This window comes from Brachyistius frenatus, unplaced genomic scaffold (assembly GCF_029030835.1).
Source record: "Brachyistius frenatus isolate BFR_SWC_R1_liver_20210118 unplaced genomic scaffold, ASM2903083v1 Contig_316, whole genome shotgun sequence".
Classification (NCBI taxonomy): domain Eukaryota; kingdom Metazoa; phylum Chordata; class Actinopteri; family Embiotocidae; genus Brachyistius; species Brachyistius frenatus.
Genome location: NW_027210915.1, coordinates 255001 through 277989, shown reverse-complemented (window position 1 = coordinate 277989; position 22989 = coordinate 255001). Strand labels below are relative to the sequence as shown.

General features: G+C 42.1%; 2 protein-coding genes across 2 annotated transcripts in view; both read left to right on the top strand.

Moving 5' to 3' along the window:
* Positions 1-65: 65 nt before the first annotated feature.
* Positions 66-6983, top strand: LOC138635576 (uncharacterized). Its single transcript, XM_069723114.1, has 3 exons — positions 66-852; positions 2181-2234; positions 6081-6983. Exons 1-3 carry the CDS (start codon positions 453-455, stop codon positions 6320-6322), a joined length of 696 nt encoding a protein of 231 aa, XP_069579215.1. The 5' UTR covers positions 66-452; the 3' UTR covers positions 6323-6983.
* A 5018-nt stretch (positions 6984-12001) lies between these two features.
* Positions 12002-22989, top strand: part of rhpn1 (rhophilin, Rho GTPase binding protein 1) — a 15751-nt gene continuing 4763 nt past the window's right edge. Inside the window, exons 1-10 of the mRNA XM_069723118.1 lie at positions 12002-12173; positions 12390-12483; positions 14426-14541; positions 18661-18789; positions 19469-19544; positions 20004-20081; positions 20203-20327; positions 21090-21256; positions 21636-21823; positions 21902-22058. Coding sequence (XP_069579219.1) covers positions 12154-12173; positions 12390-12483; positions 14426-14541; positions 18661-18789; positions 19469-19544; positions 20004-20081; positions 20203-20327; positions 21090-21256; positions 21636-21823; positions 21902-22058 — 1150 coding nt within the window. The 5' untranslated portion in view covers positions 12002-12153. The remainder of the gene's footprint in view (positions 12174-12389; positions 12484-14425; positions 14542-18660; positions 18790-19468; positions 19545-20003; positions 20082-20202; positions 20328-21089; positions 21257-21635; positions 21824-21901; positions 22059-22989) is intronic.

The window sequence follows — 22989 nt, the reverse complement described above, 5'->3', positions numbered from 1 at the left end:
TCATCCACAAATGTACGCGGTTTTTTTTTATTTTTTGGGGAGTGCTGACACGTTTCCTCGCACGTTTCTTTCCTCGCGGATGACATCGACGCCTGTTTCTCTGTCACACGCGTTGGGTTTTATGTCACTTTTCCAAAACCAACCAAAGATTGGAGGCACACGATTCCGATTTTTGTTGTTGTTTCGTATTCGTGCGTAAAAGCTGCGCCGCCCGTCAATGAGTGACGCGTTGTGCCTTTCATCAATGAAAGCGGGGTAAGTTTCCAGAGGCACCGATGAGCTCCTGTCGGACAGAGACTTTGGCATCTGGGGAAACCTGTTGGATTATTAAAAAAACAGCTTTACTCCCAAGGAGGACAAGTTTGGAGAGTCTCGTGTCTCCTTCCGCGCGTCTTCGGAGGATTTTTTTTGCGCCTCGTTGATCCGATCCAGTCGTTGGTGTCGGGGATTACATGGCCGAAACAATGTTTTTATGCAACACGAGCGCAATAAAGGACTGGAGCTACTTCCTGTCCCAGATATTGCCTCTGATTAATAAAACCACGGGCTTGGTCAACATCGACAAAGCGGAGACCGCGACGACCACCGTGGTGACGTCCCTGCAGCCGGACGGCGCCATGAGCGCGAGCAACCCGCCTCTCAACTCCAACCATACCTCTGGCATGGAGCACGTCTTTCAGTACTCGTACTCGGAGAGCGACCTGCTGTACACCGACTACCGGACGCCGGCGCGAGACCCCATCCCGCTGCCCAAAGCGGTGCTCTACCTGGTCATGGCGGCGCTGGTGGTGGTGGCGGTGGCGTACGCGATAGTTGGACACCTGGTCAAGGATGTGGTTAATGACTTTGTCGGTATGTGACCTCTGCTGTATGTGCATGTGTGTGTGTGTGTGTGTGTGTGTGTGTGCTTCAGTCCCACCGGGATTACTAACAGGAACAGGAAAGCTAATAAAGGTTAAGAACAGCCAATGAAATGACACTTTTCCATTGCAGTGCCTTGCAGGGAAAGATGTCCTTAAATTGAATGTGGAGCCCATCGAAGAGCCCTCAGAGTCAGGGTTTCAAGAAAAATGCCTTCAAAGACTTCAAACAGACTGAGAACACAGAAGAATCCACACAGCTGAAATAGTAACGGACAGATTGTTTGTTAAATGAATATGTAGAATGTGTGAATGCAGTCAGAAGACAGTGGAGACTATTTTTTTATTTCCCCACTAAACAATCCCCAAGTAGTAATTTTAATGCAGATGTACAGTAGCTCTCATATCAGGCCGATGACCTTGTGAGGGAGACATCCTGACAAACTACACTATCAGCAAGTGTCTGTATGAGAAATGGAGAGGAGGTCTGCTGGGTTTTTTTCTATTTTAGAGAAGCTTCCTGTGAGTGATACATAATGAATGAAAGAACAAAATAATGAGTCTATTTTTATGACTCAGTTTTCTCATAGTGCTGACATGACCCGATAAATCAATTTATTACTTCAGATTATTTAATGAGGAAGGGGACTTCTGGAAATAATTGAGCTTTAAGAACCAACGGTAAATTTTACAACAGATTTTGAAGTTATGACATCACATTTGTTTTTGGGATTTGTTCAGAATATCAATTCCCCCAATATGGTCAAATTTTCCGATTATGGTGCCAAAATTGGGGGGCGGAGTTACACAAATATCAGGAATTCGGGGGTCATTACAACATTTGGAGGACGACTGGAAGTTATTGACATTTTAACAAATTTGAAATATTTTGGAGCTCTGTAATAAAATTCTACACTTTGACAAAAATGTTATGAATTATACCAAATTTGGGTTTTTGCGAGTTACTCTGATAAATTTTGGGATAACAACAAATATTTTGGGGACATTATCGTAGAGTTTGGGGATTACTGAGAAAAAGCTTTTTTTTTGATGACACCAGCATGTATCAGAATTCATTTACTGTGTTTTATTCCCTTCAGTACAAGTCATAAATTGAATTGAGGTGTTTTTGTGCAGGTTAAATTCTGGAGACGACCCTGCTCTTGAGCGTCTTCCTCGCTGACCGACCTTCATCTCGCTTCAGTCACATGATCACACATCTGTCCACATCTGTTTCTTCCTTTTTGATTTGTCCTGACTCGGAGGGATTCTGTGCATCGAGTCTCAAACATGTTTTGTTCTCCTGCTCTCTGCATGCAGGTGGAGGCAGGTCGATTGTTGCTGAAGGTGACGCAGGAGAAACCAGCGACCCAGGTAAAAAAAAAAAAGAGAAAAAAAAGCAGAGCTCACACGGGTCACAGTTTGCAGCACTTAGCTTTGCCACAGAGACATGCTGACCCCGCTCCCCCTCCCCCCGGTCAGCTGTAAGAGCTGGTCTTGTCTGTCTGCCTTTCTCACCTCACCTGGCAAAAAAAACAAGTGTTCGGGCTCGTGGGCATTTTGCTAAGGTGTAAATGTGGAGGATCTGTGTTCTGCAGCTGTTCTCCGTCTCACCGGAGGAAGGTTGAAAAGACAGTCAGCTCTCCGGCTCACAGCAGGACGCTTCACTCGTCAGAAAATGGCGCAACATCGGAAAAGCAAAACAGCTTGTTGTTGACATGTTGCAGTGCACAGAGAAAAAAAAAACCCAGAGGGAAACATGCACTGGAGTAAATATAGTGAGTATACGCTCTGTAATTCAGGGTCATGACAGCATGGGTCTCATTTCAGAGCTTTGCACCAGCAACCAGTGAAATTACAACTCTTACTAATAAAGAAAACATCACAGTTTACGAATAGCAAGCGTGCATACAGTTTTCCAATACAACAGGGTTTTTTCTGAAATTTTAGGCGTGATTAATTCCAGTTTTCCCTCCAAATAAATTGGATTATGGATAATCTTGACTGTTGTTTTAGTCCCTGATGGGCCCACAAATGATGACCGAAAATTTGACAATATAATCCACATTGTAAACAAAAAAATGAAATATCCTAAAAACGAATTATTCAGGGATTATTTATATTCTTATTCACAGTATTAGTAGTAATACTTTGAAATAACCAGGGCTACAAATAGTAGCAAGTTTTGAAACCAAATTTTATTGAAATGGTTCAAAAAATTTAAAGGGGAGTATCGTAACAGAGATTAGGATCTAGATTCGATGATAAAGTTGACATCCGCCAAAGCCAACAATTTCTAATTGAGGTGATGTAATATCCGGCTACGGTTCTCTTCTATGAAACCACCGTCCCTGAAGGCTCCATTACGACTTCCTGCTGTGTTACGTACATGTGAACCCTGAGGATTACTGGTACCCGGCCTGAGTCCTCATATTCCTAGAATGGCCTATGTTTTCTCACTGCTGAACTTCACTGCCTTCACTGGACTTTAAAATGTTTAGTAGGCTAATGTGCCATCTTGGTACGTTGGTGAAAGGGAAAAATAATCAGTGTATCTACCCCATTAGTCGGATCTGCTCCAAAATTTAAGGGGTCCTACTTTACTCTGTGCTTCAGCTTTCCACCAAGTTTCATTAAAAACGCGTAGGTAGTTTTTCGTAATGTTGCTGATAAACAACCATACAAAAACCGCACCAAAAATATAACCTTATGGCAAAAAGTGGTATACAGTAAATCCATTAAGTTTTATTTAAAAAAAATATAGTGTTAATTATGGAGCCTGAACAGGCTGCACAGTTCTCACAAACCACAATAATATACACAGTATTGTTAATAACAGTATGTTAACCGCCGTGTCAAAGATAGAAACCCAAACAACACTTCGACTGCATTCATTTTCCCTGAAATGTCGGATTTTTTCTGCAAAAACAAAAAGCGTGCCAACAGAATCATTTAAAACTTGATAGAAAAAAAAATATGTTTAAGATTGATTTGATATTATTACATTGAGCATCAGATAGATTCAAAACCTCAGATTTCAGTGGAGCTCCTACTCATTTTCTGCTCAGTCACTTCAGTCCCCCTTTTGCACCGGAGCCTTGAATGCACCGTTTAAGAGGGGGTGACTCTCTGAGTGTGAGGAATCCCATTCTGCCTTCTGTCTGTTCTTCACACTCACGACTGTCAGCCTTAATCTGGGCTCCTCATCTGACAGAACGATGATTGATGTGTCCCAATTCAAGAAGGCTCCACCACACATGATGGTGCTGCAGTGCGCTCAGACACATCTCCCCCCAGAAACAATTTTATGGTGCTTTGCCTCTAATGGAATTACAGAGGCTTGAACCCATCATGACTTTCTGTCAGATGAAGTTTGCAGCCTTGTTCTTTGCAGGTTCTAAATACTCAGCTCGCTTGTTTTTCTTTTTAGTCCGAGCGATCATTTTCCAGCACGCATGCGCTCGACACTGCATCGGTCCACTTTCCCTGCAGGCTGTGAAGGCTCGTCGTAAACTAGGAGTGCTTTAGTTCTGCACGTGAAGCTCCTGCAATCAGGTTTTAAAAGGAAATAAATAAACAACAAGGAATAAAAGGGAAAATTGATCAAAAGTAAAAGACGTCATTGTCCCTCCTGGTTTGGGGGTTTCCAAGGAAACACTTTGTGTTTGTCAGCCAATGAAGATCAAGTATTTTGACCTCTTCACTTTTTGTAGAATTTGTGTTGTTGTTTCAATTTAAATTGGAAAAATCTGCAACGTAACCCCATTGATCTAAATTCAAAAAACCCAAATAACAAAGAAAACATGTTTATTTTTTTGGGCAAATTTATAAAAAAATCAAAGTATAAAATCTCTAATTTTTTAAAAGTATTCAGACCCCTGCTTGTAGATTCCCCTTTTGGCTGCAGTCATGGCTTCCAGTCTTCTTGGGTAAATCTCTGCAGGCTTTGCACACCTGGATTAGGACGGTTCATCCCATTCTTCCCGAAAGATCCTCTCGAACTCCGTCAGATTGGACGGGAAAGCGACTGTGAACTGCCGTCTTCAGGTCTCTCCACCGATGCTTAAGTCTGAGTCCGTGAAGCCGCTCCAGTCAAGCTGTTCACTTCGGGGTCATTGTGGTGCTGACATGTTTCGGGAACGTGGCCTCAGACTAATTAATATATAAACGGAGGGAAGATAGAAATAAAAAATGAGCCTGAAGTCTGAAGCAGGGCAGAAATAAGGGGAACAAAATAAGAAAGTAAACAAGAAAAGTAGGACAGAAAAACAAAAGCAACAAAATGCAGGAAATAAGGTGAAAAAGTGAAGGCGTCCCCTCATATAGTGGTGACTTTCCTTAACAAGGAAATATTTTATGCATTTATCTTATATTAAATATAAAAGCTGCATTTTTGAGAACGTCTTGCTGTTAGATGTTCTATTTTTTAATTGTTTTTTCCCAGATACTGTCTGACTGTGTGTGTCCGCTGTTTGCTGCTGCAGGTCGAGTACAAGGAGTTCATCAGTGTGTGTTTACTGGAAACAGCTGCTTGCTGCTGATAGAAACACTGACCGTAAAATAAATGTGCTGTAAAACCAAAAAAGCTTGAAATAAAAAAAAATAAAAAACACGAAAGCTGCAGAGATAGTGATAGCTTTCTGTGGTGTTGTCACCACCAGCATTTTTAAAGCAGGAAATACTGATTAATGAAGCTCTAAAGGGACAGTATAATGAATGTCTATAAAAATGGATGTAATCTTTGGTCTGTTTGATTGACAGGCCTGTGGTGCAGTCAGGTTACAGCTATCGGTGGGCGGGACGTCGTATCGCCGAGTTTCCAATCAGATCAGTCAGATCCACCGCTTGCTCCTCCCCCAGCTCGCCCAAATATGGTCACTTCCTGCTTTCAAACCGCTCTGAACTAGTAAAGATGGCGACGGACAGAATCTGAACTGGAGGCTTCGTAACGTTCACAAACCAACAGGTGACGTCACTGCTGGTTGCCGATTGGCTGCTTCCAAAGCTCAACCTAATATGGTCACATGTGGCTCAAAAAGAAAACCCCAAGATGGTTCCTGCCCAAATGCCCCAAAAACGGTAGTTCACAAACCATTTGGTGGCTCTACGACATTTTTACCCATTTTTTCTTACACTCGGCTGAAGTCCCCGTGTAACTTAATGATGATTTCTATCTGCGCTGACCTCCAGAGTCACACCTCTTTTTTTGCCTCCCTTCAGACTGGGTCTTCGCCTCTCGTCGAGCCGCCAACCGCAACAAGACGGAGGTCAACTGCATCGCCAGCAACATGAACGAGATGAGCGAGATGAGCGAGCTGGGCGAGCGACCGCGGCTGCTGGAGATGAGCTACATATCCCTGAACCAAACCGACTGCCTGAGCGCCGCCAGACCGGAGGAGATCGCGGTCACCATCGACGAGCCGCTGCAGCAGCGACCCCCGGACACTCACTCTGGGACCTAACTGTGGCTGCCCCCCCACACACACACACACCCCCGACCCACGACCTTTCCTTTAGAGAAACGAAGCGGCGGATTTGCCTGCTTTTTCTTGTTGAAGTGGATTCACAAGTCTGTCATGAGTGGAAGCTTTATCCACTGTTTCATCACCTGCAGGTGGGCTGTGAGAACCCGTGTACCGTTGGGCCGGAAGGGACCTGGAGGCATCAGACGTTGATGTTTGGATCTGACCGGACTCCTTTTGCTGACGGGACTGGAGAAGGACGGCTGCGGATTTTTTTTTTGTTGGAAAAAGCAGTAAGAGAAAAAAAACCAGGTGGTATTTTTCTTATTTCACGTCCTCATCACGCTGGCCCCGTTTTTCAAGTGACCCCGAAGCTTTTAATGTGAAAATACCACTCTGTTAATGTGACATGCAGTTCACTGTAACCGCAAGCAGTATTTAATCACCCTAAATATACAACACCACGTCGGTCAGCGCTTATTGTAATATTGCTGGTAGCGAGGTTAAACACTTCACCTTCATTTAAACAATCACATCAAGTTTTTCATTTTTTTCTTGATGCTGTGAGACAAATTGTTTGTTGTTGGGTTTTTTGTAATTATTGTCAAAATTTTTATGAAGCACCTTAAATTGACACTTTCTCCCTTTCCTCTGTGTAATAATGCTGTCATTTACTGGAGGGGGGACGGGGGACGGGGGACGGGGGGGGACGGGGGCAAAAACTAAAAATGTCTTCTCCTGTTGATAAAATACAACTATTTTGTAGTTTCATGTTATTAGCTTGATATGAAAAAGTGCTAATTCACCCTGTAAAGAGCTCTGGTTTCACAATGCAAAAAAAAAAAAAGAAGTATAAAAGCCATTGTTCAGTTCACCTTCCTGGTTAAACACGGCAACACCTTTGAAGCAAAGAAAAAGTTGATTTCCTTGTCATCTGTCCGATGTGTCACGTGAAACGGCTTCTGTCAACGCCTTGGGTTTTACCGGTATTACCTCACTGTTAAGGGCTACTTGCTGCTACCGATGAGTCCATGACACCAATCAAAGATGCGACTAACGGGGCTGATTTTCCTATTTTCCTGTGCATGCTGTGATCGTTGCCCTCTGCACACACAGCCGCTGTGAACTGTGCATTTTGGGGAGGACGTTGTTGACCTGAAGGGTCCAGAAGAAGAGACAAATGTACAGCGTGTTCGACCCGAAGTTACCGATGTCCGAACTGTGTTTTTGTCCCACGTCCACATCGTTGTGGTGAAATAGAGTACAGAGGTCCTTGAATGCACCTCCTTAAAGGGCAAGATAATATAACGGTGTTTAACTCTGCAGCAGTGATAATTTCCCAGCTGTTGTTTTAAGTGTAAAGCCTCAGAAAATGAGTCTGCAAAAAAAAAGTTCTTCTTTTAACCATCAGGATGCCGTCAATCACTGTATTTCTTTCAAATCATCAAATAAATGCTCACCGGAAAAAAAAGTCTTCATTTCAATTTACTTGTTTCTTTTTTATATATACATTAATGACTTTTCTGCTGTTTAGTAAAAAGTGGGAGGGAAAAATACCTGAACCAGAAATGGCAAAGAAAATAACAAATCACCCCAAGCAACAAAAAATTTGGTACTAAACTGCAAAATGTGTCCTTTTGTTTGAAATTTAGTACCAAAACACATTTTCGTTGTTAAACGCATAACTAGTGGAGGCTTGTCTGTGCACCGGCTAGCTAGCATCTAGCTAGCATGTGCTGCATTTAGGGAACATTTGTAAATTGTTACAGAAAACAAGCTGGGTTGAACTCTCCCCCTCTAAACTGCATGGAAACTAAAGATCATTACCAAAGTCAAGGTATCAGTACAAATATCTGAATATTTTGAAGGATACCCAGCACTAACAACAATAAACATCATATGTCACATCAAAACAAACCAAAGAACAACAAAGTGAGATATGTCAGCCTCTTGTTGGTTTCTTCTAGAATATGTCTATATTAGACTTAAAAGCTTCAATGATAAACTTGGACGCAATTTTACAGCCTCAGTTTTTTCTTCATTTGAATTAAAATCGTCAGAAACAATGGAGAGCAGTCTGAAATATCTGTGTAAGGTCACAGCTACAGCAGAATATACTGTAGATGTTATTTCAGTGGGTGTCCTCCCGAAGCAGCAAAGCATTAAAATGACATTTTCTTAAATCACAGAACCAACTGGAATCTCTCAGATGCATAACTTGGATGTTTTATGATTTAAAAAAAACCAAACAAAAACCCCACAAAATCCATAGAAAACATGACCTTGAGGGTGCTGCAGTGTGTTTTTTTTGTTCCTCCTTCAACAACTTCACAGTCTTCACTAGGCTTCTGTAAGGCAGTGACCAACTGCTGTGCTGTGAGGATGCAGAGGAAATACTAATGAGCACAGCACGCAGCTCATGTGTAATACCGTATGAATGCAATATGGATATCTGGGGCATGAAAATTGTACTGCTCCAAAATATCATGAGCCAAAACCCGGCGTGGTTAACGGACGGTCGGTCCAGGCTGGAATATCTCAAACTTCTACTGGACGGATCGTTGAAATACAAACATGCACGTCCTCCTCGTTGGGGTCGAATTCTGACACTTTTCTTCTTTTTTTTAAAAATCGTTTCCATCATTAGGTCAAAGAGTCTGTTAGTTCCTCGAGCCTCAGTCCACCACAGGATACCGTCGGTGCCACGTTTTGCCTCGTCCAAAAAGGTCACGTGACTGAAGTCGCGTGACAAAGGTCACGTGACAGTGGTTGTTCGAGGAAGTACAAAAAGTGGTAAACTTAATCACGTGTTTTGTTTTGGTGGCTAAACTGGGCTAAACGCACTCTATAAACACAGCAGAAACCCTGTGTGGACTTTATTTCTAGCACGGTGACAGTTTAACAGGTGAGGGGGCAGTTTTTTTCTCTCGATCTCTCTTTCTGTGCGTCTCGCTCTGAACGCGGGTGAACAAAAATCATTCGGCTGCTTTTTGTTCACTTGTTTGACCTCGAACATTCGACAACCGATGACCTTTATTAAACTGAATGTAGACAGATGCAGCAGCCACCATGCAGGCTGAGTGTACCAGCGGTGGGCCGCTTGTTTTTCACGCCTACACAAAGTAAGGACGATGAAAATGTGTGATTTCATGCTAAAATATTTTATTTTAACAGTATATGCAACATATGTCATACATTTTCTAAATTGACTTTTTTTTATTTTTAAAATGGCTTCGTTATAATTTTGTTTGTACTTATTGAAGACTTCAGTAATTTAAAAAAAAAATCGTTTCTTCTAAAGTTGAAAGATTACGTACATTTTTGACAGGATTCACAATTCTGTGTTTTATTAATTTCTCATCAAATATTTTTGCTCAATTAAGTTTGATTTTCACTGAATCACTCGAGAAATAAATTTGGGCTGCATATTTCTACCAGAGAGATAAACAGCATCTGGCTGAAGCCTCATAACAAGACACAGAATAGAGATTTTCTGTCCAGATGAATTTTTCTCTGAAAGCCAAAACTTCACCCGACAAGTTTACACACAGAAACAACTTAAAGCTGCTTCTCGTAGAATCCGTTTCGATGAGCGTCTGACGGTCATCCTCATTGGATCCATTCACCCCGTCATCACCAGACAAGAGCAAAAAAAACAACAACTCTCTTGCTAAAAGGAGAATGTGCAGCAGAAGATATATCTAATTTGACAGCACACAACCGACCCCCCCCCCCCCTCCTCCTCCGACCCCTCCCTGAATTTTTCATCACCTCAGAGCACCTGAAGTTTGACGTATTTTCTGCCTTCCTTGTATGTTGAGGACAAGCTCAGTCTGTATCCTGTCAGAGAGGCCTGGACCCGTTCAAAAGAAGTGCACGACACAGGAGCTAATGAAAGTGGCTGCGAGGACAGCCAACCACCCAGGCAACCATCTGTTCCCTAAACCCCGTCACCTCCCCCCCTCCACCCCGTGCTCCTCAGTGAGACCTCCTGCCACCTCGGGCAGCTTCGTCCCATGAGATGTCACCTTGTTTGATTGGTGCTGTGAGTTCCCGTTGCCTCCACAGCCAGGCAGGCCTTCATGTTACCTTTCATTCAGGTCCATTTAGTGTGATGTTGTCGGTGGTCAGTGTGTCACACCTGGATCACATTCTGCGTTTGCACTTGACTTTGAACTAAACAGACATTTCTTTCACCGTGACAGCAGGTCCTCCTCGTCGCTCGTGCTGAAAGAGAGAAACTAAATTATTGATTGTTTGAAAATGTCCCAGACCGGCAGGACGGCGCGTTGGCGTGAAGAGGATGCTGCAAACGAATTCAAATGTCATAACTTTGTTTGATATTGATTTCCTCGCAGGAGGAAAGTTTACAGGAGCTTCTTCTTCAATCATTTCTGACTCTGACTCTGACTCTGCTGCTTTAAGCGGTGACTTCCAGAGCAAAAAGAAAAAGGTTCAAACGGAGTATAAAAGGTCGATTCTGCTGAAGGCAACTTGTAGTTCAGCTTGTCAGGAGGAGGCAAAAGCATGATCTAACTATAACTATTTTAACTTAGTTAAACTATAACTATGTTGGCAGCTTAGATTTAGAAAAATGCAATAACACACACACAGCTTTTCCACATCTTGCGCAATAATTGTACTATTTTTCAAATATGTTGAGATATCAAGCATGCAGATAAAGTGTTTATAGAAAATGTAAAGTGGTTCGATGCACTGTAGAAACACAACACAATATCTTAGGTCATGAAAAGGACCAAACTGCCCCCAAGTGGCAGGATACTAGAATGCATTTAAAAAAAAAAACAACTCAAAAAGTGAAGTGGAATATATATATATATATATATTTTTTAAAGTTTTTAACTAAGTACATTTACTCAAGTACAGTTCTTAAACTTGAGTTTTGAGGTATTTTGGTTGTTCATTTCTTTCCTTTTAAAACTTACATTTAGCCAGTCTGACAGCTGCAGTTATCTACTTTGCAGATAGAGATTTTACATACAAAATAATGTCTACAAAATATTACACATTATGCCCACTACTATATCAAAATATCCCCCACAACCACCTTCATCATTAAAATTCTGCTTACTTGTTAATCCATACGCAATTTAATAATCCATATTATATTATTATATAATATTATAATTTTTGTTCACTTTAATACTTATACAGAACTTTTAATACACACAGGTTGCTTTTGTCTGCTTTAACTTGAGCAAAATGTTTTAAGTGTTAACATTAGCAGCATCATTATTTTTTATTTTCTATATATCTTCAAGCATAACAGGAGGAGGAAATTATATTTTCCCTTTGGAAATATATGTGCGAGTAACCATCATTTTTTATTTTAACTTATTTTATTTTGTACATTTTCTTTTTCCAGCTCCAGTGAGGGGGCGGAGCTTCCACAATCTTTTAGGAGCCCACACACAAGCCACAGCCCTGCCGTTACCGTAGCAACGGTCCGCGCAGCAGAGGGGACGCTTTGAGCGACTCGTGATTGGTCCGATCGGTCTGCCTTTCGGTCCCGATCCTCCCAGCGATTCGTCACATTCACTGTCGCTCTCGGTTGCTGTAACGTGATTGGCTAAGCCTCTTCCTTTCGCGGCCCGCCTCTGTGAATAAGCTCTCGCAGCTTGCACACCAGAAAGAAAAAACGAAACGCGAGCGGAGGAGGTGTCGGAGCGGCGAGCGAGGCCACTTAAAACTCCGCTTCTTGGAGTTTCCTGTTTACTGGGACATTTTTTCACAAAGTTGGCGGAAAAAAAAAAAAAAGCTGTGGAGGAATGTAGGGACTTGTCGACCCGCCGGTGTCTTTTCACTTCACGATGGAAGAAGCTGCTTTGAGGCAAGTGGTTAACGTTAGCTAACTGAACGTGCCAGTTTAGGCTTAATATTTTTTTTTTGGGGGGGGGGGGGGGGATGAGAGGAGGAGGAGGGGGGGGTTAAAAAAGCGGGTTTATTTAAACATCTTTTTAAAAGCTGAGAAGTTGAGTTTTAAGTACGGTGTGTTGTATGTGTGACTGGTGACGTCAGCAGCGCTAAATGATTCGCCCCCCCACAGAGGGTCCGACATGTCCCTGTCAGACGGCGGCTCGGACGACGACCTGCCCGCAGCGTTACCCGCAGACGGCAGCCAGAGTGGGAGCATCCGAAAGGTGAGACACCCCGGGACCCCCCCCCCCCCACACACACACACACACACACACACACACACACACACACACACACAGCACAAGATAAACACTCACATCCTTCAGGAAAGTAAAAGTACTCATACATTGATGTAAAAAAAATAAAAAAATACTCCTTTAAAAGTTAAAAGTTCTGCATGAAAAAAAAAAAAAAATCCTATTTAAGTACAGAAATATTAGCAGTGAAAATGTAGTTAAAGTAAGTCTGACTATATATGACATCATCAGATTATTAATAGTGCAGCATCAGTGTCTTCAGCAGCATGTTTACTGTGGGAGCTGCTGCAGGTGGAGCTGGTTTATATCCAGTTTAAGATTAATAAATGCGAGTACATGTAAATTTTTGCTGAGCTATTACATCATTTTAATGAAACCATGTGAGAACGCCAGAGAGAGAAAAATAAATCGATCGCAATTTAATGGAGCTGTTGAACAATTTGTAGAGATTTCGATTGTGACCTCGACTACACGCTGGTTTTTATTTATTTTATTCCAACAACTGGTTGAATCTTTAAAAGCTCTCAGGTAAATGTCGTAGACTTAAAAAGTACAATATTTCTCTCAGAAATGTGAAGTATAAAGTCGCATCAAACGCTCAAGTAAAGTTCAAGTCCTTCAAAATTTTACTTTCATACATTAAGGTGCATTATATGCAATAAAAACTCTTGCTACCAAACTAGTTGTTTTAATTGAAGCAATATTGTGACTTTTTTTTGTTGAGGGCTTCACAAGCGGTGTTGCTTTTTACCCATAAACCCCTCCTCTGTGCAGGTCAACAAATACACGTTGAGTATTTTTACTTGACCTTTGGATAAACATCTTTGTCAGCAGAAATCTCAGATATTTTAAAAACTAGAGCGGAAAATAACAAAACTGTGGCTGTAAACCACCATAAGTGTGGAAAAATATGCATTACTGTAATTGGAGTCGACCGATCCTTTAATTATCGCTATCTATCGGGGTGTGTTTGAAAATCCAAAACCTGTTTTTTGTACCTGCAGTGGCGCCGACGCCGGCCTCACATTATTCAAAGAATAATATCGGGTACATCAGGCAGAATAATATTCAAATAACAGATTCTTGCTCCCGAGGAGAAAAACATGGCTGAAAACTATGAATGACTACGGATTAAAAGCGCTTCACCTTTCTGCTCCCTGACTGTGAAGTGGAGGAGAGATTTTTGCACAGCAGGTTACAGGTTTACACGTTAGTCTGTGTGTGTTGCTGGAAAGCTGCACTGCAGAGAAAGTGGGCTTGGACTCGGTCCAGGTGTTTACCTGCACAGATGTCGGAGCAGCGATAAATAGGATGGGAGAGCGAAGTAAAACCTCTCGGGTGGCTTTCTGTCCAGGCTGCACAGCATGTATTGGATACTTAATGCAATTTTCACATTAGCTAATAACTTAAAAATAACCATTGAGTTATTTTAAGGTTTTAGAGGATGTGATCAGCTGTGAGTGATGTCATCGGGGACGTCCAGAAACACAAATATCCCCTTTTATGTTTTGCTACTTGCTAAATTATTTGGCAGTTTTTCACCTTATTTCTGAAACTACACAACTTTTAACTACCTGCTGCAGCTCTCTCTCTAAATGTCTCTTTTTTAAATCTTTAGTTTAAGTAGAGGAGAATTTTCTGTGTGTGTCACCAGGCTTCTGACACGGGGATGCTGATTGGTTAATTGATTAAGTAATCCACCTATTAACGCTGGCTCTCTGTCAGATTGTTAAATAGAATTTTTAAAAATTGGTAAAACTGATTATTTTCACGATTTCTTTTTATTTGTTATTTTATTTTGATGACACGTTATCCACTTTTAAAAGGCTTCATCCAGGTTATCGTCGTCTAACGGTCACAGCTGTCTTAAGTTAACTGTAAAACGTCTGTTTCTTTACGTTCTCCGCAGGGCTGCGATCCCTTCGCGCAGACTCAGCGCAGCAAACTGCAGCATCGACGAGCTCGCATCAACCAGCAGATCAACAAGGAGATGCGCATGAGAGCCGGAGCCGAGAACCTGTTCAGGTGAGCGGCTGCGGGGGAACCGGACGCCACGCTGACGATGCTGCGACGAGGTTTTAGTTTCAGCGTGTTGTCACGCAGTCACTACGGAAATAAACACAACACGGCAATTGGTGACGGTGTCGGCTTTAACCCGTTTAAGAAACGGGATTTAAAGACACAAACTGGGGTTAAAAAAAAAAAAAAAAAAAGTGTTTTGATAAAGTGTTGACCAACTTTATCGGCCGTTATAAATGTTCCCGTCATTCATTTTAATTTGAAAAGCTTCAGCTTCTTCCTGCCATTCAGGTCTCGTCCGAGTCGGTTCACTCTTTGTCGTTGCGTGATGGGAAAAGGTCAAAGGTCGCTCCCCTCCTAAACACACACACACACACACACACACCAGCACCACCCAGTTTTTACGGCTCTGTTTGTGTTCATTGTGCGTGAACATGCATGTTTATGTGCCGCTCTGCTTGTGCAAATTTTTGTCTGCTCTTCTTCTTCTTCTCTCTCTCTTTCTTTTTTTTTACATTTTTTTATTTGGTATAAATGTGCGGCTTCGTGTCAGAAAAGCAGCCGGCTGTCGTTCACGCAGGAGTTTTATTGCTGGAGAAATTTAAAAAAAAAAAGAAACGGTGGCAGAACATCAAAGTGTTTTATCTTTATCCAGCTTCTCTCTCTTCCTCCCTCCGCCTCCTCAACGAATCCTCGGCCTGTGAAAGTTCATCACCAACTCGGAGGTCAATTAATACTCGGCCAGAGAGTATACTTATAACATACTTATAACATACTTATAATATACTTATAATATACATCTGCCCTTCGCTTTTGTTGTGGCAGTTTTAAAGAACGTTTACAGGATGAATAGCAGCACTGTGCAGAACTCTGAAAACACTGCTGCTGCTACTCCCTCACTCATAAAGAGGAGGAGGAGGAGGAGGAGGAGGAAGAGCCACTTAATTAAAGCAAGAGGCTACTTTCAGCCTCCTTCGTGGCACCAATATCAGAATCTAATAAGATCAACGCAGAAAGCGACAGCGTCTCTGATTTAAGACAAACTCAGTGTTTCACAAACATCTTCACGAAGGACGGATGGAGGCGGCAACCAAACGCTCGTTAACATTCACGTGAAGTTTTATTTCATTCTGTAAAATTACAGAAAAAGTAAAAAAAAAAAAAAAAGTCCTCTTTGGATTGTTTCCTCCGTCTGACGAACGGTCAAACATTTCACAACATTTCACAACATTTCACAACATTTGGCAAAGTATTTAAAAACAGGAGATAAAGTCAGATTTGTCAACAGAACATTAATCAACCACTCTTATGATAATCAATTAGGCCTGTTTTTACAAGCAAAACACACAAAACATGATTATGTTTTTAACTTTTTTTGGTCTCGTGTGATATTAATTCATTAATTCATTAATTAACCAACTTGGGCTTCAATAAATTGACGGACTTTCTCTTTTCTTTTTTTTACCAGCTCAAGCCATTAATTACAAATATAATAAAATATATATATATATATATATATATATATATATATGTATGTTCTTTTAGTTGCAGCCAAATGCCACAGTGAAACAGAATTTAAAAAACCCAACAAATCCTCACATTTCAGTGGAATTAGTGAATGTTTTGGCATTTTTGTTGAATTAATGACTTAAAACCATTAATCAGTCAACAAAGCAACAAGTTGTGATTTTTGTTTTTGTTTTTTTTGTTCCTGTTTTGGACTCTCTCCTCTAACTCCATTATTGACCTGATTCAGGCGGCTGTTATCCTAAAAGGTGATGACTCAGTTCAGGGGAAATAAAACAGGCCCTCCTGCCTCTTCTGTTGGGACAAAGAGGACCAACACACAGCCTGCCGGCCTGTAATCAGCCGGCTTTGTGTCCAACCTCCCGTCCTGTTCCCATGCACGGATTCCCAGCGGAGCTTCGTCAAAGCTCATCTACACCCCCACCACCCCCCTACTTATGTGTCTGGCACCGTCAGACCTTTTTTTTTTTTTTTTCTGTCCTCCCCCTTTCCGGTCAACACACACAAAAAAACGTCTGGCTTTCATTTTCACCTCGCTCAGTTTTGAAACTGTTGTGTGTGTGTGTGTACGGGAGGTGGGAGGGGGGAGGGGGGTTAAGATGCTAATTACAGATGAAAGAGGGGCTGTAACTCATCAGGGTCTGTGATTGGACGATGGAGACGTCATAGTGTGTTGCTGCAGGGTGTTTCTCTGCAGGGAGGCAGATGAGGTTCGGTTATTATTGCAAAAATAAATGAGAAAGAAAAACAACTCACTTTTTCCTCTGTAACTCTGATACGTCAGGTCATGAGTGAGACGGAGTTGTTTTTCCCTCAAAAGCTGCAGAGTGTATGCGGGGGTGTATGTATGTATGTGTGTGTGTGTGTGTGTGTGTGTGTGTGTGTGTGTGTGTGTGTGTGTGTGTGTGTGTGTGTGTGTGTGTGTGTGTGTGAAGGGGATATTTGGCAGCCCGTTTAAAGCTGACTAATCAGATTGCCTTTGGCTTGATCCTAGATATAGGTGTGTGTGTGTGTGTGTGTGTGTGTGTGTGTGTGTGTGTGTGTGTGTGTGTGTGTGTGTGTGTGTGTGTGTGTGTGTGAGAGAGAGAGAGAGAGAGAGAGGGAGAGGGGGAGAGAGAGGGAGTGACGGATGAGGAGAGAGGTGAGGGTAAAGTGGTCTAACTGGGCAGATTATCTAAGAGAAGCTCTAAAGTGAACCTCAGTTGGCCGTTTGAGCCGAGTTTGGTCATGTGTTCAAGAATCACATGGAAAAGAAAAGAAAAAAAAAAAGACCCGAATATTCATCACAAGTTCAAAGTGACGTCTTGAAATCGCTTCTTATGTCTGAATTTCAGTCCAAAACACAAACGGATAAAGTTAATAAGTCTATGAAACCGGAGCTGAATCGATTTGGTGCTTTTTTCTTTGTCGTGTGTCGTTATTCTTTGGGAGGTTTTGGACTGTTTGTTTGACCAAAATAAGAAATCACATATTTCACTGAGAAAACAAACAAAAACACAAAAAAAAACACTCTTTGGCACATCGACCTCATGTAAGTTCAACACAGTTTATCATGTCTGATCATATTAACTGTACGTGCACACTGTATATCAACAGCCATTTAAACTCAACTGTTAAAGGTCGAGTTGATGTAAGCTGAACTAATTATGTAATTAGTTATGTAATTATTTGAAGACAAGTTAGGTCAGCTGAGCTGTGTACAAACCAGTCATATCCCAAAATGCACTGCTCTTCCCTTTTTGTTCTTTTAGGCGAGTCTCGCTGCCCATTTTTGATAAGTGTGTTAATAATCAGCACTTTTAAACCCTAACGAATGGAAAACTGCTCAAACTGTCAAAGAGTGACTTTAAATTCAAAAAAAGATTTAAAAAAAAATGTAAATGTCATCACTCTTTAGGAATAACAGCACCAGAGAATAACCTGAATTTATTGATGTGGTCGGTGTTGATAATTACTGGATGAATTAAAAAATGACAGTTTGAATTCACCATCAGTCTGTTTAACAGCTGTTTAACTTTTATTTGGGGACTCTTAAAGGTGCAGGACGGGATGCTCTTCAGTGGTAGTGATTACGCTAATTATCCTCAGAGGACACGTTGTCTACTCGCCTCACACAAGTGACTTCTTGCTGTGATCTTAATGTGCAAGTGTGTGCTGAAAAAATGTGCCTAAAACTTGGGATAAAAAAAATGTAAACGTGAGAATAAGACTTTCCCAGTGGGATAACACGAGGCGGACAGTTGGGTGAAAGGCGAAGGCCTTGTGATCAAAGTCCGGGATAAGTGAACATAATCATCTTCAGCTCTGAACAGGCTGTTTGCACATGAAGTCCCACATTTTAACATGTTTCATCTAAAACTGTACAAATACAGAGAACTTGGTACAAAAAGAAACCAACTGGTACATCTGTTGTTTTTTTTCACCTCAGGTCCTGTCTTAATGTTGAGCCGGTCAAATTTAACTATCGCATAACCGGGGGGGGATTTCCAGCCAAGTATATACATACATCATCAGTCACCATGGCAACCCAGCGATGGCTCTGATTTTTCTGGAACCCCAGAACATGTTAAATATGAATAAACTTGTTGTATCCGTCAGGGCGACGACCAACAACAAGGTGAAGGAGACGGTGGCCATGGAGCTCAGCTTCGTCAACTCCAACCTGCAGCTGCTCAAAGAGGAGCTGGAGGAGCTCAACAGCAACATGGAGGTCTACCAGACGGACAGGTGAGAGAGCTCTGGCACACACACACACACACACACACACACACACACACACACACACACACACACACACACACACACACACACACACACACACAAATCATGATCCATTTCCTGTGTCCGCTGCATTCCAGGCCACATTCAACACTAATTTGAATTATAATTGGGGAAACGAGCATTCGTGTGTGACCTGCTATCTTTGTGAGGACCAGTTAATGTGTTTTTCCCCCATGTAAAATAAGACTTGGATTAAGGTAGAATTAGGTTTCCGGTCCAGGTTACGGGAATTATGTGAATAATGGTTCCCACAAGTGTAGCAACACAAAAGAAGTTGTGCGTGTTTAGAGATTTTCTTTTTTCCTTCCACTGCTCCGGGTCATGGGAGGGATAAATCCCCTGATTACGGCGTCATTAATGACCCCGTGGCGCGCGCGCTTGTTTGTGGTCATTGTGAATGGGGGGAGGAGGGAGGAGGGGCTGTGTGGGAGAGGGGGCGGCGAGGGTGTAAGGGTCAATACTTGGCTTTAGCTTTGCTTCTTAGCAGGATGAAGCACTGATCAGAGGACCCGCTGGGCTTGAAGCAGATGGCAGCGCTGCCTTGAACCTTACGCCACCTGTTTACTTGGTTTAACGTGAAATAATGCACACAAACACACATTTATGTATTTATTTCCCTTCACAGCGAGGCCGTCAACGTTCCCATGATCCCACTGGGCTTAAAGGAAACCAAAGAGGTGGACTTCACAGTTTCTATCCAGGTGAAAACAACCTTAAACCTCTTGGAAATGTTCTTTAAGTGTAAACATCACTTTGAGTTTAAGTTTCAAGTATTTGAACACGAGGTAGCGGAGGAACCTCTTAAACGAGCAGTTTTTCAGTTTAGATGATCAATTTAAAAGACATCAATTGACTTGATTTATTTAGTGTCAAAAACTTTTTATGAAAATTACATTTTATTGTAAATGTGTGGGCTACAAAGCTTTTTGTTTTCAGCTCACAAACATGCAGGAGTTTCAATTTGAGCAGCGAGCAAAAACAAACCAATGAAACGGACACAATTTTTGTATTCTACTGAATGATGTCAAGCAGGATATTTGATAAATCACAAAGTAGTACAAACGGCTTTATTCTTTATTTATTATAAGTCCTCTGCAGTTTGTTCACAGAGTTTTAAATGTGAAGCAGATTTCTCATCATGTCTCCGTCTCCCCTCGCAGGACTTCATCTGTGAGCACTACGGAGAGGACAGCTCTCTCTACGACAAGGAGCTCAAAGAGCTTATGGAGCTCAGACAGGTTCATAAATGCACCCGAACAATTTCCTACAAAATCCATCTGGTTCAGTATTTTATGAAGTCGGTAGAAGAAACGGTGACATCACACGTGTATTGACATGTGTCCGGTTGTTTTGGGCCAGGCCATGCGGACGCCCAGTCGTAACCAGGCCGGCCTGGAGCTGCTCATGGAGTACTACAACCAGCTCTACTACCTGGACCAGCGCTTCTTCCCGGCTCACAAGAATCTGGGAGTTCACTTCCACTGGTAGGACGCGCTCGCCGATCCTTTTAAAGACTGTGCTGCTTAGTCAAAACAGAGTTTATAACCTCTGACATGTGTTTTATAATATGCAATAGAAATGAGGAAGCTGTTTGTCTTTGTAGTTACTGCATCTGGGCGTCTTATCGCAGTTACTGTATTTTCTGCCATAAAAAGATGGATAACTTCACAACTAAAGTTGTGCTATATGCTGTATATTCACCACAGACCTCAAAGTTGAGCAGAGAAACATCAGATTTTGGGGGAAATTTTTGCGGAACAGAAAAAGCTTCAACATGCCCACTTTAGAGCCAAGTGTTCCTGAGCCCATGCAGTGATTTCCACTACAGGATTGTGACTGTTTTTTAAAGCTGTGCCACCTGACGGGGGCCCACAGCCGTCCAATGTCGTGTTTTGGGGAATTGTTCCTTGATCACATTTTTGGTCATATATTTTGAGGCACAAAATCTTCCCGTTGGAGAACCCTGTTGCCATGGCGCCACAGTTCAGCTGGTCTGCAGCGAATGTTTTCCCTCCAGACACCTCAGAAAGGTCCCAGTGGAACTCGGTGTTGACAGTCTGACTCCGGGGGACGAATTCACGTTGCACTTTAACTTTAACACCAACTCTTCACTCCAGTGTTGAATTTCAGCTTTAATTTCAAGATTTTTGGATTCGTTACCGTTACTCTTTTCATACAAAAGGCTGCAACGCAAAGAGGGATTTCACCCCCGTTTTGTTATTTTTTTTTAATTTCTCGTCTCTCAGGTACGACTCTCTGACCGGCGTCCCGTCGTGTCAGCGAGCGTTGGCCTTCGAGAAGGGCAGCGTGTTGTTCAACATCGCAGCTCTGTACACGCAGATCGGAGCGCGGCAGGACCGCTCGGCCACGGCCGGCATCGACGTGGCCGTGGACGCCTTTCAGAGAGCTGCAGGTACAGAAACAACACACACACACACACACACACACACACACACACACACACACACACACACACACACACACACACACACACACACACACACACAGCATAATGTTACACTGGCATTGTTGGACTGCAAACATAAAGAAGCATTGTTTTACACACCAGCAGCTGAACCTGTTCACCTCAGCTGCTCCGTCAGTTTTGTTTGAACATTTACCACCTTTTGTTTATTTTTAAATCTACAGCTGAAACTAAGGATTTCTTTACCATTTTTAATTCTCTTGATCTCTTGAGTTTCGTCAAGTTGTATAACCATTTCCTTGTGTGTGTGTGTGTGTGTGTGTGTGTGTGTGTGTGTGTGTGTGTGTGTGTGTGTGTGTGTGTTTAGGTGCATTTAATTACCTTAAGGAGAATTTCTCCAACGCTCCGAGTCTGGACATGAGCTGCCCGTCGCTGTGCATGCTGGTCCGGCTGATGGTCGCCCAGGTGCAGGAGTGTGTGTTTGAGCGCGTCACGCTCACCACTCAGGACACACACTTCACCTCTCAGCTCCGCCTGGCTCAAGAAGCAGCACGGGTGAGTGCGCTCGTTCCCCCGGTCCGTCCCTGTTGGTTCTGTCGGTGCCCCGTGACGCTCACCTTGCGTGTGTCGCAGGTGTCGGATGTTTACCTGTTGGTGCAGCAGACCATGACGCAGCCTCTGATGAAGGACTACGTGCCGTTTTCATGGGCGTCCATGGTTCAGGTCAAATCTGAGCACTTCCGCGCTCTCGCACACTACTACGCCGCTGTCGCACTCTGTGACCACACGTGTGAGTAAAAGATTTCATCTTATTATTTAGGAGGTTATCAAACCTTCAGCCATCTCAAATTGTTAGTTTTATTGAGTACTTATTTTTGTGCACATTAAGAGGCTGAGGATCGTCCATATATATATATATATAAATATATATAAAACAGAACATCTGGATCCCTAAATTATCTCAAATTTATTTGGAAAAATTACAGCTTTCATTAGAAATGACTTTTGTCCTTAAATCCAGTTTAAAATTTCTTCTAAATACCACATGTGGCAAATACAATTTATGTTTCTTTTTCCTTCTGTTTTAAAGTCCTAAAACAGACCTGGGCATGGTAAATTAGAAATCAAACATAAATAAGTGTACATCATGCATGTGTAACCCAGGTAATGTTCAGTCCCCCAATTTACAGACGTTCCCTAAACGTCTCACCGAGCAAGAGCCCGTAGCCAGTAAAAAACAGTCTTTAATTCAGTAAGTCAGTAATTATTTACCCTCATTAAGACTTGAATCATTGGTTGTGTGTGCTTTGTGGGCTGGAGGTGTCATTGCTCTTATAAATATCTAACCCTTCTCTCACTGAACAAAAACAACTGAAAAACACAAATGATGTAATTACACAACAAACAAAATATCAATAGCACTTATTACATTTTTGTATGAAGTTAATTTAATGCTGCTCTTTGAAATACTGCAAACATTTTCAAAATCTTTTTTGTGAATGTTGATTGAATAGTGATGTGATGTTGACGTTTTTAAAATGCTTGCACCACATTTTAATAGCCGAATTGTAACATCTACTACTACCAGCAGCAGCTAATAAAAAAACATACAATTTACTGCTTTTTATAAAGAGGTCAAATTAATATTGAGCAGAATTGAGTTCAGCCTGTTGGTCCGGCCCTCCACAACAGTCCCAGTTTCTCATGAGGCCCTTTGGGAA

Coding starts and splice junctions, on each gene's coding strand:
- LOC138635576 (XM_069723114.1), top strand. CDS start 453: ATGGCCGAAACAATGTTTTTATGCAACACGAGCGCAATAAAGGACTGG. Junction 853..2,180: donor TGTGGTTAATGACTTTGTCG/GTATGTGACCTC, acceptor CTCTGCATGCAG/GTGGAGGCAGGTCGATTGTT. Junction 2,235..6,080: donor AGGAGAAACCAGCGACCCAG/GTAAAAAAAAAA, acceptor GCCTCCCTTCAG/ACTGGGTCTTCGCCTCTCGT.